At 43.8% G+C, this 14,198-nt stretch overlaps 1 protein-coding gene across 1 annotated transcript in view; it reads right to left on the bottom strand.

Annotated features, from left to right (window-relative positions):
• Nucleotides 1-1,067: 1,067 nt before the first annotated feature.
• The window catches only part of FAM13A (family with sequence similarity 13 member A), a 185,732-nt gene continuing 172,601 nt past the window's right edge, over nt 1,068-14,198 (bottom strand). The window contains exons 19-24 of the mRNA XM_065404718.1: nt 13,834-13,917; nt 9,796-9,891; nt 8,029-8,112; nt 3,828-4,024; nt 3,435-3,536; nt 1,068-1,194 (exon numbers count right to left, since the gene is read on the bottom strand). Of these exons, the coding sequence (XP_065260790.1) occupies nt 1,068-1,194; nt 3,435-3,536; nt 3,828-4,024; nt 8,029-8,112; nt 9,796-9,891; nt 13,834-13,917 (690 nt within the window). The remainder of the gene's footprint in view (nt 1,195-3,434; nt 3,537-3,827; nt 4,025-8,028; nt 8,113-9,795; nt 9,892-13,833; nt 13,918-14,198) is intronic.

Here is a 14,198-nt window from a genome sequence, read left to right as displayed (position 1 = left end):
TTTAGGTGCACAAAAGAACAAAGTTTAGGATGTGTGCACTATATGTGTATGGACTGTCCAGCTCAGTCTTTAATGTCAATATCAGACACTGAAAGATTGGTGGTCTGTCTATGCTGATGTGGACAGATCTTCAGTCTGCTTACCAGATACCTGAACTGGGAGAGCTGTAGTGACAGAGCAGCGCGTTATTTCAATAGAACATCTCAGCTACTAAAATCCAATAGGATTCTGACTGCTGCCATCAGAACCTCCACTCTGATCCAAATGCCCAATCACAGTCCCAGTGTCACAATTCAAAATGCCAGCTAAGACGACCCGGCAACTAAGCGTATTGCTGAATTTCCTTTGACAGTGCTTTTCTGATCAGAGGCAGCTACCATCTACCTAAGCAGAAGTGACAGCTAGAAAACAGGTGTAAGAAAATCAAACACTAGGAAAAGTCACACTAAAGTCCAACGCAGTAGGCAGGGCGTTGATTAATAGCAATTCTCCAGCACTCAATGGGGTAACTGAAAAGGCCAAATTCCCAAACACCAAACCTACAGGCAATTTGAGAGCCTGAGCTCACTGTCACCGTAGCTAAGAGAGAACAGCCTCAGGACTTCCCGACAGCAGGAACCGCGTGTCACGTTCCATTGGACTGGGCACTCGGTTGGGAAAGAAGAGGACGTTATTGGACGATTCATCACTATTCATAGCAGTCAGCCTCTCAGTATGATTCTCTGGAAAAACGAGAGTCAAAAAAAATGACTCTGATATTCTAAACATGACAGAATTGGTAAGCGAATCAAAGCTAAGGACCCTTTCGGCGCAGTCTCTGAGCGTAGCATCACCTCTCTCTTGCTGGCAACCCCAGTCTAGGTGACTGGCCTGGTGGCACAATGGACTATAGCAAGTGCAGAGAGTGATGTAAGCCACCCTTCCTCCACCTCCCACCTCTAAAAATGGCCTTTCAGTTCTTGGGGAGCTGCTAAGCCCCTCATTGTCGGGCTCCTGCTGCACCCTTCATGCATTCATCTCGTTGTCTCGGTCTCTTCTTAGCCTCTCTGCGAAGTCGATCAGCTTCATTACATACTCTTGGAACTAATATCTCTTTTACTGATCAGCACCTCCAGCAACCTCAGCTTTGCCTTAATCTGCTTGTATTCATTGTATTCTTCAGCCATGGGAGTACGATCTTCTTTCTGGACATTTCTAACAGAAACAAGGAGGAGATGTGAGAATTTTCTGGCAGGACATTACTTCCCCAGCTATTTCCGCGCCCCCCACCCCCTTACTTGTCATCTGCAGAGAAAAATGATGAAAGTCATTTTTAGTTAGCTACAAAAGGAAAAAAAGGTGCATAACCTAACCTAATAATGGGGGGTGAAACTCAGGATATTTCTGTGTCAAAGCTGAAAGTGATCCTGATACTATTCTAGAGTCAAAACATATTGACATCCTTGTATCAGAGCCAGTTATACTATCCCCCCCGGACCTCAAACAGTGCTCAGCTTATGATAGCTTCCTGTTCCATTGAAAGGCTCTCCCTGGTTATAACAGAAGCTATTATGAGTGGGTACCCCGTTCCAAAGGTATAAAAGCTTCCATTTCTAGTTCTGGAGGGTCATGAGATATCAGACCATACGTCTGTCAGTGGAGCAAGACTGAACACTGCCCATCCTGGGATCCGGGATTTTGGGCAGAAACTTCTGCGACTATAGAAAGAAGGAAACTTTTTGTTGCAGGTTAACCCTGGGTCCTTTTTGAAGCTGCACAGAGATTCAGCATGTTAGAAAAAGTCTCTGCGAGTGCTGAGCCAGGGGACAAAAGGGCTGGTGAGGTTGTCAAAGGTGCATAAATAGATGAATTTATCACATGGATATCATCAGCTCACATGCTACATAGATATATGTCCATGTGCAAGTGTATATACACACACACACACACACACACCAACAGCCGATGCACCTGAAGTGAACTCCCAGCTGCATTCACTTTCTGAGCTCTGATGCTGTTCACAGAGCGAGTGCTCGAGCTACATGCTTATGGCCAAATTCTCCACTCAGATGCATTTGGTTTATACTGAGGCCAATGGGAACCATGCTCGTACAAGGAGAAAATTCGGCTCATAGGGTTTATGATGTCAGCTGAGCCTAGGGTGACCTGATGTCCCGATTTTATAGGGACAGTCCCGATATTTGGGGCTTTTTCTTATATAGGCTCCTATTATCTCCCACCCGTCCTGATTTTTCACACTTGCTGTCTGGTCAGCCTAGTTGAGCCCTTCCCCAAAGTGGGCCTAGCCTTATGTTCACTGTAGGACCATCTTTCCCCCTAGAGCACATATTTTCAGTATCCAGAATCTCTAAAGTCTAGGATGTAGCATGTTATTTCTCATTATGGAATAGACTCTTCATATACACAATATGTTACAAGAAATCACATGCATTTAACTACTGAGTTTCACATTTCTTTTTGAGAGATGATTACACTTCTTGTTGCATTGTTTTACTGTGCTGCTATTTAACATTAATTTACTCCATGAATTACCCATTAAGTACCAAAGTACTGTTTTCATAGACCCACAGATGGGAGGGAGGGATAGAGAGATACATTTCTATAGTGTCCCTTCAGACAAGATTATTATTCTGTCCCAAAGAATTACATTCCTAGGCGTCAGTCCATGAGTTGGTTCTAGATTTTATCTTATGGTTTATGTGATTTACTGCTCTGAGCACATGAGAGGGAGCTTGGAACACTTGGGTTTTCATCTTGGCTCCATTGCTGTGTTAGGGCAAAATTTTCAAAAGCCCCAAAGTCCCTTAGGAGCCTAACTCCTCATAGGATTTAGGTGCTTTTGAAAATTTTACTCTTAACCTCAGTGGGCTGTGTCTCACAGAATTAACAGGAAGACTCTCAGGCCTGGTCTATACTGGTGTGTGTGTGTGTGTGTGTGTGTGTGTGTGTGTGTGTGTGTGTGTGTGTGTGTGTGTGTGTGTGTGTGTGTGTGTGTGTAAGGGAGTCGATCTAAGTTACGCAACTTCAGCTACGTGAATAACGTAGCTGAAGTCGACGTACTTAGATCTACTCACCGCGGTGTCTTCACTGCAGTGAGTCGACCGCTGCCGCTCCCCCGTGGAGTACAGGAATCGATGGGAGAGCGCTTGGGGTCGACTTATCGCATTTAGACTAGACGCGATAAATCAACCTCCACTGGATCGATCGCTGCCCGCCGATACGGCGGGTAGTATAGACATACCCCTAGTGACTTCAACAGGCTTTGGAACAGATGCTCTGTATCCCAGCTTCCCTATCAACAAACTGAGGATAACAAAGTGAGGATTAATTCGGTAGCGTACATAGGGCACTTTCTATATTCAGAGCCTTTTGCTCTCAGTAAGTATTACTGGCAGTAGTTATAGCAATAGATGGATGAATTAGAAATGAAATACCTTCCATTTTGTCGGAAAAAATTATCTTCAAATTCTCTCAATTTTTTTCTGATCCGTTTTTTCTCTTCCCTGACTTCTTGGAGCTGCTCTAAGAGTTCTGGCCTGTAGGGTTAAATTATAGATATAAAAATTACATAGAAAATTAAAACGGGAATGGTATAGTAATTCTACCAAAATATATTTAGCCAATCCTACAAACACTCCCGAACAAATTGACACGACTCTTAAGTTTAAGAGTGTGAACAGTCCCATCACTGATCAGCAAAACAACTAAGCATGTGTTTAACTTTAACCATGTGCTAAGGTCCCTCTGGCTTCAATGAGATTTAAGCACATGCTGTGGTTTGCTGCATCCAGGCCCACACTTGGTATAGTGCAAGAAACGTGACATACATAGAAGCAGCATGGAGGGTAGAAAGCCCCATGTCCTGGCTGCTCTTTGAAGGCATCTTATCATCCACTGGAGAAATGAAGCCATCAGCCTCATCTTCTAGTTGATCCAGGAAACTCCGCACGCTGAAATCTGGTTTCAGGGTGACTGTGAAATCTGGTTTCACGGTGCTGTCCTCGTCGGAACCCTCCTCTTCCTCCTACAGAAAGAGAGACAGTGCCCCCATAACAAGAAGTTACTACTTCTCTCTGCAGACACAACCCGCATATTACATTCTTTCACCACAAGCACTGGGCTACAGATATGGAAAGAGGTCGATAGACAGAGACAGCACCTTAATTGCTCTAAGATTTACAGTGCACTAAAATATCAGTAGTAACCCCCCTCCCACACACACACAGAGCTCCAACCCATTATTAGTAGAAACCACCACCACCAATTCAGCTTTGTTAGTGAGACAAAGTGCGGCAGAATCACCATGATGAAGAAAAATCAGAATTCTTGGCAGCCTGCTATTCTTTGTTCATTTGTTTTCAGCATTCTTGATTAAGCTACAAGTACTTCCAAACTTGACAACCATTGGACACAATGTCTCAATGGTGGCAGTGTCTTCTCTCTGTATCCTCCACACCTAAGCCCATCAGTAATTTAGTTGTGACAAATCCACAAGCTGCCACGTTAATTTGCATGAAACCTCTCCTGTGGTGGATGCCTCGCAAAGGCTCTATAGCACTTGGCATGTTGCCGATAACTTTGACATATGGTGAGGATAGAACACAGCAAGGAACCTGTCAGAACCAGAGAGCTAAAGGACTGATTTGTGTTGTAACAAGGAGTTACAACGGGAAGGTTTGTGATATTTCAGTCCAATGGAGGAGTTCAAGAATTAGACTGTCTACCTTGATTAAACTATAACACTGAACTCAGCCCAGCATTTCAATTATGAGAGAGAGACAGAGAGAGAGAGTGTGTGTGTGTGCGTGAAACGCAGTTGTCGCTGACTTGATCTGTTACCAGTTCTGTCCCCAGATGGATTGTTTGTTGTCTGGGAAAATACAATGCTAAACATTAAAAAGTTGAAATACTTTAGCGAGAGCGCTTCCTTCAAGCTGCACTTGGGGGCCCGGCTAAGTGAAAGCTCCCTTTGTTTACAGCTACACAATGTGAAGGGCTCTGCACACCCAACTACACACTCACTCCCTGGCGCTCCCAAATGAGGAACCTGTTCTGGGATTGAGTTATTTGTTCAGACCTTGTTCTGGCTTCTAAACAATTGGGCCCTGTCCTCCTCTCACATCAAGCTAAATCGCTGTAAGCCAGTTGTATGCCATAATATAGGTTGCAAGGGAATGAGACAGCGAATGAGATAAAAGAAATAAATAATAGGATAGGGAAGAAATATTTGAAACGGGGACTGATACACGCCTGGTTCAGCAAGGTACTGATGCACACCTCTAGCTTTAATGAGCGCCTGAGCAGTCCCAATGAAGTCTTGAAGGAAACGATATATGCTAAAACACACTGCTGAATTGGGGCCAAAAAGAGCAACTTTCTTTGCCATTTCTCCTGCGTTCCCTTTGCTAATATTTCAACTGTTTCTAGAAGATCTTTCTCCCTTTCAAACCTAGATCTCCTTCTGCTTCATTCAGTAAGGAAGCAACAGAGCCAGATTCAAAGCTTGTGTACTCAGGTCGGAATCCACTGAGGTCAATGACGTGTAAATGGCCAAGTGTCTACCAGGTCTGCATTTGGCCCGTAGTCTTGTGTTTACGAGGTCAGTGGCCTTTCCCAGGGAAATGTAATCTGAAGCCACAGACTGAGAATTATGACAGATGGAGCACTCACTGGCTAGCAAGGGAGAAACTCAATAAAAACAGAAACCTGAAAACATCTGAAGGAAAACAGCAGGGAACAGGTAAAAGATAACGTGATTTTTGATTGATGATTAGATTTTAAAGCTTTTCTAGAGACAGATTATGACACAGCTTCACTGCCAGTTATAAAACTTAGGCCAAGGAAGAATGACTGCCAGTGCCTTCGGTTGTGTACTGTTCTCACACCTCATCCTGCTGGCTAATTCAGAGAGCAGCGCGTGGGTTTTTGCATTCAGGTACAGGGTGCTGTGCACACTAGCCCTAAGTGCTATGATAAAAGCAATGAAGAACGCAGAAGGTGACAACAGCGCCTGCTCAGATTTGCTACTCTCCTTTGCCATAGGGAGAGAAATTTTAAAATGGATTATTTCGGGCCCCTCCCCCTCCAGAGGGCTGTGGATATTATAAGTCAACAAGTGGCTTGTTCCATTTCTAACTGCACTGCACTCGCTGTCACAGCTGCCAAGGAGAAGTGCAATTCAAAAACATGCTAACGAGCTTTTGCCAACTAGAACCAGAGGGATGACGAGACACCATCAGACACAGCACAGAATTGTCACTTGTCTGGGGCATTAGTGCCTCAGATTACAATTTATAGTCACAGATCATCCGCAAAGATTTCAGCTCCTTGAATTGAAGGGAGCGAATCAGAAGGCTCTTTAAGTGAGAATTCAACTGGAAATGCCTGACAGACACGTAGGAGTATGATTTTAAATGGGCCTCGACCTGGCCTCAAATTTTGTCCCCACAATCAATTCGCTTCTGCAGCCAATCACACTGTAACCGCATGTGACTATTTGCATCTGCAATCCATTTATTTGTAGTTATTTTTTCACCTTTGCGGGCATCTATTTGGAGCTCCCAGCACCTTAAAACATTCTAAAATACACAATTACAAATACACATTTTTAAACCCAATACTATAGTGCATCAGTTTTCCTAGTGAACAAACTTTCCAATGAATTGACCTGGCTACGGCCTCTCAGGGAGGTGGACTATCTATGCCAATAGGAGAAGCCCTCCCATCAGCCTGGGTATGGTCTACACTGAAGAGCGACTGCGACCCAGCTCTGCCGCGGGAGTGTGTTAAGTGTAGACACGCCCTTGGGCAGACAGCACAACTTCACTCCTGCTGGTACTCACGCTAGCTGGATTAAAGCTAGCTCGGGCATGTCTACACATATTGCAATCACACCTTGAGTGGGAAGAAATCGCAGCGCAAAGTTGGTGGTGCAAAATTAGAGGACACTTTAAAAGAATATGGCCCTTAATTCAGGCTTGGTTCAGCAATTATCTATTCAATACTAAACAAGTCACTGAGGGATAAGCAGCTATGTAAACACACAGTCACTTAACATGTATGATATTGTAGCTTCACCTTAATTAATATGTACTTCATATATGCAATTAATATTTAGCCTGCAATAATTATAATTAAAGAATATTTAGTTCATAGTATCTGCAATATTACCCAGTTTGGGATGGTTAACAGACAAATGGGCATGAAATCAGAATGCGTTGCAGCATGTTTCTCTTGTTCATTCTGTGATGGCAATAAAAAGCATGCAGATAATTGTGTCATATGCTAAGCCCCTTGGTGCTGGTGACTGGACTTTCTTGGACAAAAGTAATATGGACCACATTAATCCCTAGTGCGTTAACTATTTAAGGAACATGCAGTTAGGCAGTAATGAATCTGGCCCAATGTTTTCACATCAGTTCTTAACACTGGGAAATACCAACCCAGGGCAGCACAGAGTGAAAAAAAATCCAAGCAAACAAACCAGATCAAATATTCACTAACGTAACTAAGCTGTACTTACTCTGCTTCTAGAAGTGTCGTTTCAAAGTGTAAAATAAGAACTGAACCCAGCCAGGTGAACAGGTGTGGGTAAATGTCCATAACCTATACGTGTGTGCTAGCCTATAACCTATTCGTGTTCTGGGAAAGCCCAACCCAGCCGTGGTGTGGCATAAAAGCCTCAGAGCTTTGGTGTGAGAAAAAGAACAGCAAAAAACTGGTGAGGAATATTCAAAAGCAAAAGAAAGCAGAGGTGCAACCAATAATCGTGAAGTTTTTACAAAGTAAAATATGTGTGGAGAGGAAAAACACAAAGCCAAGGAAATATTGTAGGCTGATCTGCAGTAACATAAAGGAGGGATTTGTTCAAAACTGGCTAGGCTTAAGCAGCTACTGATTATTATTTTTTTGAGACACTGCAAAGAATCAATACTAATGAAAAAAAAATCAATCAATCAATCTCTGTCATTGGCGGGAAGGGGAAACTGATGCAGACTGAGCAATTAGTTAGCAGCTGGAGGTCTTCACCTTTATCTCCTTGAAGAAGGAAGCTGTTTCACCCTCGATAATTGGCTGCAGCAAAGGGCTTCTCCGCTTGCTGGAGGGGGAACCCTGTGACAGGTGTTAACAAGTAGGTTACATTGTGAACCCCTTTCTCCTCCACCACCTGTTCTCTTGCTCTCCTCTCATCTCCATGACTCTTTTAGCTCATCCAGACCATCGTAAGAAAACTGCTTCTTAAAAAGAAAAAACTTCTGGCGAAAACCTTGAAGCAGAGAAAGGTTTTGTTTTCTTTCAAGTCGCTGCTTAGCAATGGAGATCAGTCCCAAGTGCGTGCAAACAACACTATGAATGGAAGGGCCAGCTGTGCATGAGCGGGAAAATAAATGCTTTAAGAAGAAAAAAACCCAACAAAAGCAACCCCAGAGATGTATAAAGACAACACGTGGCTCTCTGCAGCCCTGACAAACTCCACTGGGCCAATTTTCGAAAGTGCTCAGCACTCACAACTGAGGCCAGACTTTCAATAACTCAGTTCCCATTTAGGCACCTAATTGACACGGCTGGATTTGCAAAGGTGCTCTGCCCCCAGGAGCTCCCACTGTTCTCAGAGAGGTGGGGAAAGGGGACAGACATGCACCATTGTTCTCCATGGCAGCTGCTGGGGACTGACTCAGCACTTTTGAAATTCTGGCCATTTCATTTTGGTGCCTGAATGGGAACTGAGCTCCTTGGAGAAGCTGGCTCTAAACTGCCAAGAGGTGGCTGCTGGGTTGGATGGCTTCCTTCTACTTGCTAGCCTTACGTATCTAGTTCACACAGAGGACTAGTCACAACAGTGATTCCAGGAGTTTTGGGTTTTTTTTTAAAAATACAGCAGGACATGCCGAGAATGCCCAGAAAAGCGTGCTTGCCAGTGTGTCTGACTGCTCAGAGTAACACTTCGCCGGTCTGTTCTTCTGAACAGACGCCCTGTTAAAACAGCTGCCAAGACACAAGCATGGCCTGGCAGTAGAGAAAGGACAAAGGATCATTCGTGAAACAAAGAGCAGGCAGAGACCAATATAAAACAGCTTACTTTCACCAGCAGGGCAAAATGAGTGTGCGTATGTGTTTTATAGCACAATAATTTTAGGGCCAGTGACAAGGGCAATACCAGTTGTGGGACATAAGTAGCTTCAAATCTGGGTCACTGAAGATAAAAGCGTGTACGTGGAGCTGATGACAATGGCCCTGCAGGACAGATGTGAGGGACTCAGTGGAAGTGGTAGCACTCCTTGCATCAACTTAGAAAGCAGCAGCCATTGGTGTATTCTGCTAGTAAGTGTTGAGGACTGGGAGACTGCCTGTCCTGTCCTCTCCTTCAGACAAACTGGGCAGTCTGGCTGCTGGTGTAGTTGAGCTCCTCAGCAATGTGGGCAAGTCACAAGTCTCTACTCCTGCCAATGTAAGTGACCAACACTGAGTCTATGATGTTGAGGGAAAAAGGAGGTGAGGCCTTAGCCAAAAACCATGTAATGAAAAATCAACAGCAACCCAATGGAAAGAGGAGCACCAGAAGGTGAAAAGTGCTCAACATCCAGCTATGGGCACTGGAGTCCTTGACCAGCTCTTCGCTAGTCCCAGTTGCTGTGGTATCATTGACTTGCAGTCGTTCAGGTACTCAGTTCTTTGGTGATGAGGGAGGTTGGGCCTCTGTAACTGTGCAGAGGTGTGATTCTCCTGTCCTCCTCCCACCAAAAAAGCTCCCTCACCAAACCAAAGCAATCCCCCCTAGAGAAGTGCTGTACTCACAATAACAGGGATGGTGTTGGCCCTGGAGAGGATCTGTTTGACCAAGCGGTACCTGTCATACAAGGGCTTCATCACCTGGCGCTCATTTTTTGTTACCTGAAAAGCAAGAAAGAATGGGACCATGAGTCTGGCAGCAGATACTCTAGTCTGTAATGTATGCTCCTGCACCCTCATTTATCTGGGTTCACAAGAATGATGTGCTAATGGCGATGGTCCTGAGATTAGTATAGCATGAACTTTGCCACTCTGACCTGCCAGTGTACCTTTAGAGCCCTGCTCTTCCAATCCTTGGCGTAACTTCCAGCTGTGTGGTGCTTTTGTAATGTGGATAATCGGAGGGCAAGACATTTAGGCTCAAACTAGTATTCGTTTGTCCTCATCACAAAACCCCCTACACACTAGGCAGTCTGCATCTGTGGCCACTTCTGTACTCGTGGCCAAAAGCACAGGGCTCACACCGACAGTCTTGTGTCTGCTATCCCAGAACAGGGTGACAATTTTGACCTAGGAACAAGGGAAAGGAGCTGTGATGCCTAACTGACTGCCTTCCCTTGGAGGCCCCTCCCCAAGCATGCTGATCTACAGACCTTACGTAAAATGACATTGCAATGCCTCTCCTCTGCCTCTGCACTTTCTCCCCTAAGATGCCTGCAAGTTGTTAGCATAGAATTGCTCATTTTACTCTCCAGCTCAGCTTCTGGAACAAAGCTAGGGAGTAAAACTCCCTTGCAACGACTGGGGAGAATGTAGGAGAGGAGAGGAGGAGATTTAAACCTACACTAGCTAATAGTGGTGCATGAGAAAGTGAAACTCTACACTTCTACAGAATCGTTTGATTAAATGGGTTTCTGTATCTTTAATATATCGTGGGTGAGGTTGGAAAACAGCAAGTAGAATATTTCACATGACCATATAGTTTATCCTCTTCATTTTATTCACCAGTGTCTTTACCCACATCCTAGGCCTGTTCTTCCCTTGTATCTTTGCTCTAAGTTTACATTAGAAGGCTCTTAGGGCAGGGCCTTTAACTGACTGTGCTGTCATTTCTATCTACCTACATTAGGATTTTAAAGTGCTGGTCATCACTGTAGTATCTGAGTACCTTCCATGTAAAACTGATAGCAATAGAAAAGTCCCTGGTGTAAAAACTCTGCTTGGGGTAGGGTGTGCGCTTCGGATATTTTAGATTTTATTAATTTACTTTTTTGCTGTTTTGTTTTAGGTTGATTCTGTTCAGGATAGGTTTCTTTTCTTCTAAAGGTGTTTTTGTGGGGGTTGGGTGGGGGTTTTGGATAGAAGGGAGGAATGTAACCAGCAGTACGGAGCCCAGAGATACACCACCCATTTACAGGACTCGCAAGGCTAGGTTCACCACGGTCTTCATTGGGTTTCATGCTGATGTGATTACATTCATTAGCTGGTGCAGTCAGAGTTGCCTTGTAAACAGTGAACTATTGTCTGTAACTAGATGGTTTTAATGGTGTTACGAGGGCACAAAACGGAGTAATGCAGTGGTGAATCAGGATCATATCCTCCCTGCCTAGGCTATGTTGGGACCTAAAAATGGGTAGAATGCCCTGGCACTGCTTTGCTGTTGGACCATGTTGTCCTTAAGGGTTAGAAAACAACATGAAAAGGTGCCTGTTGAGGCAGAGAACCGAACCGTCAGTTAATGCCACTTCAAAGAGGATAAACTCCCATGTTTTGTAAAAAAAAATAAATAAATATAAGGTTTGGACTGGGAAAAAGAATCCCTACGTGCGCAGAGGAAATGGAGGCTCCTTACCCGTCACCAGAGATTCTTCAAGATGTGTGGTCCCTATCTGTATATCTGAATATTTTCATCATTGATTTAGATAATGTCATAGAGAGTACACTTATAACGTTTGTGGCTGATACCAAGCAGGGAGGGGTTGCAAGTGCTTTGGAGGATAGGATTAAAATTCAAAATGATCTGCACAAACTGGAGAAATGGTCTGAAGTAAATAGGATGAAATTCAATAAGGACAAATGTAAAGTACTCCACTTTGGAAGGAACAATCAGTTGCACACATACAAAATGGGAAATGACTGCCTAGGAAGGAGTCTTGCGAAAAAGATCTGGGCATTATAGTGGATCACAAGCTAAATACGAGTCAACAGTGTAACACTGTTGCAAAAAAAAAAAAAAAGCAAACATCATTCTGGGATGTATTAGCAGGAGTGTTGTAAGCAAGACACGAGAAGTAATTCTTCTGCTCTACTCTGCACTGATTAGGCCTCAACTAGAATATTGTGTCCAGTTCTGGGTGCCACATTTCAGGAAAGATGTGGACAAACTGGAGAAAATCCAGAGAAGAGCAACAAAAATGATTAAAAGTCTAGAAAACATGACCTATGAAGGAAGATTGAACGAATTGGGTTTGTTTAGTCTGGAAAAGAGAAGACTGAGAGGGGACATGATAACAGTTTTCAAGAACATAAAAGGCTGTTACATGGAGGAGGGAGAAAAATTGTTCTTCTTAACCGCTGAGGATTAATGGCTTAAATTGCAGCAAAGGCAGTTTAGGTAGGACATTAGGAAAAACTTCCTGTCAGGGTGGTTAAGCACTGGAATAAATTGCTTAAGGAGGTTGTGGAATCTCGCTCAAAGGAGATTTGTAAGAGGAGGTTAGCTAAACACCTGCCAGGGATGGTCTAGATAATACTTAGTCCTGCCCTGAGTGTAGGGGACTGGACTACATGACCTCTCGAGGTCCCTTCCAATCTTACGATTCTATGAAAAAGCAGTTCGCATAACGGAGCCTTTGGTCGAAATTTCAGGCCCACGCCACGTGGCAAACAGCAGCTAATGAAGAACAGACCATTTCTTGCTTCGTTAGAGTGGCTCCAGGAATTCTGCAAAAATAGACTCTCTGGTTTAACTATAGCTGGTCAGTCTCTACCTCTGCAGGCTCATCTGACACCCGTGCAGACCCAGTTACACAATAAAGCTGAGCTCCACTGATTTTTGTTGTTTAGTTTAAAAATAAATAAATAAATAAGTGGCCCAACTGTCCACATTATCCTAGATCTCTCAGTACTTTTCCACTGCAGCAATGCCAGTAACTGGAAACAGGAAAGCTGGTCTGCTGCAGCCTCCCTTCCTACTAGGTTCAGTTTTGCTGGGTTGTAAAAGTAGCTTATTTAAAAAAATTAAGAAGCAGTTATGCTAATAAAAAACAAAGAAAAATATATTATAACAACAGGCCAGATTCTGCCCTCACACTGGTTTTACCTGGGTGTACATTCATTAACTTCAGTGGGGGATTACCCCTGATTTACATCACTGTGAGAGCAGAATCCGGACTCTGAGAGGAGACAGGAAAGACAAATCACTTTCCTGGAATGGTTTGTTGCTGTGCCTTACACAGTAATAGAAGTCTGTTACCTAGATGGCTGAGTGTAGGCAGTAATAATCATGTGGCCTTTGGGCAGCCCTGGAGATGGTGTTGAGAGGGGGAAATTAAAGTAAATAATTTTAGAACAACGGGCTGAGAAGCAAATATTTCAGGCGTGAGGGAAAAGAAGGGATCAGGGACTCCAAAGCATCAGCACACTGAAGGGGAGAGAGAATTTGCTAACTTGGCACCTTCGGATACATTGGCAGCAGAAGGCAGGCGAAGTGGAACTAGAAAACTTTAGCATTTACCAGAGGTGTGCGCTGTTTAAACAATTGTTACAACAGTCTCAGAAAGGTGACAAATGAATTTACTCTCTCTCATATTATCAACGTCACAAATGAGTTTCCCTTTACATCCAGCCAGCCTCTACCAGGGCAAGGCTCAGGGATACCAATCATAATTAAGAGCCTGTTGCTCTGATAGACACTAAACTTAGCAGTTAATGCAGGGCTAAAGCACTTCTCACCAGATGAGTGATTGCCCTGAGTAAAGGGGCTGGGACTGATTAACAAAATCATTGCGCTTTTCCCCCACCAGTGTGGGTGTTTGTGTACTTATAAGGTGGCGGGCGAAGACAATTCAAGCAACTATTTTACATGTGTGCTGCTGTACGTACCGGTCTTCCATGAATGCTTTCATAATACAAGAGTGCTTTCTGAAGAGCCACTTTCTCAGCTGCTATCTCATCTCTAGTCATGTCCTGTATAAAAGATGGAGGGAGGGGGAAGAGAAAAAAACGTCACATTTCTGCACTCGGAGAACACTGAGCTTTAGCCTTATCTGCATTCATACTGTACTTTGAAAGAATAAGCCACATTATTTTGCAATAAAGATTGCAATACTTGCCACTACTTCCCCGAATCCCTTATCCTGTGATGCACTTTAAGGAACTGTTACCATAAGGGGCCCATGTTATGTGTTATGGAAACAAATTACAGCTAAATGACATTTAGATTTCAGGGGTAAGGGTTTGTGTGTTCA

This window comes from Emys orbicularis, chromosome 5, assembly GCF_028017835.1.
Source record: "Emys orbicularis isolate rEmyOrb1 chromosome 5, rEmyOrb1.hap1, whole genome shotgun sequence".
Lineage (NCBI taxonomy): Eukaryota > Metazoa > Chordata > Testudines > Emydidae > Emys > Emys orbicularis.
This window is presented reverse-complemented; position numbering and strand designations above follow the sequence as displayed.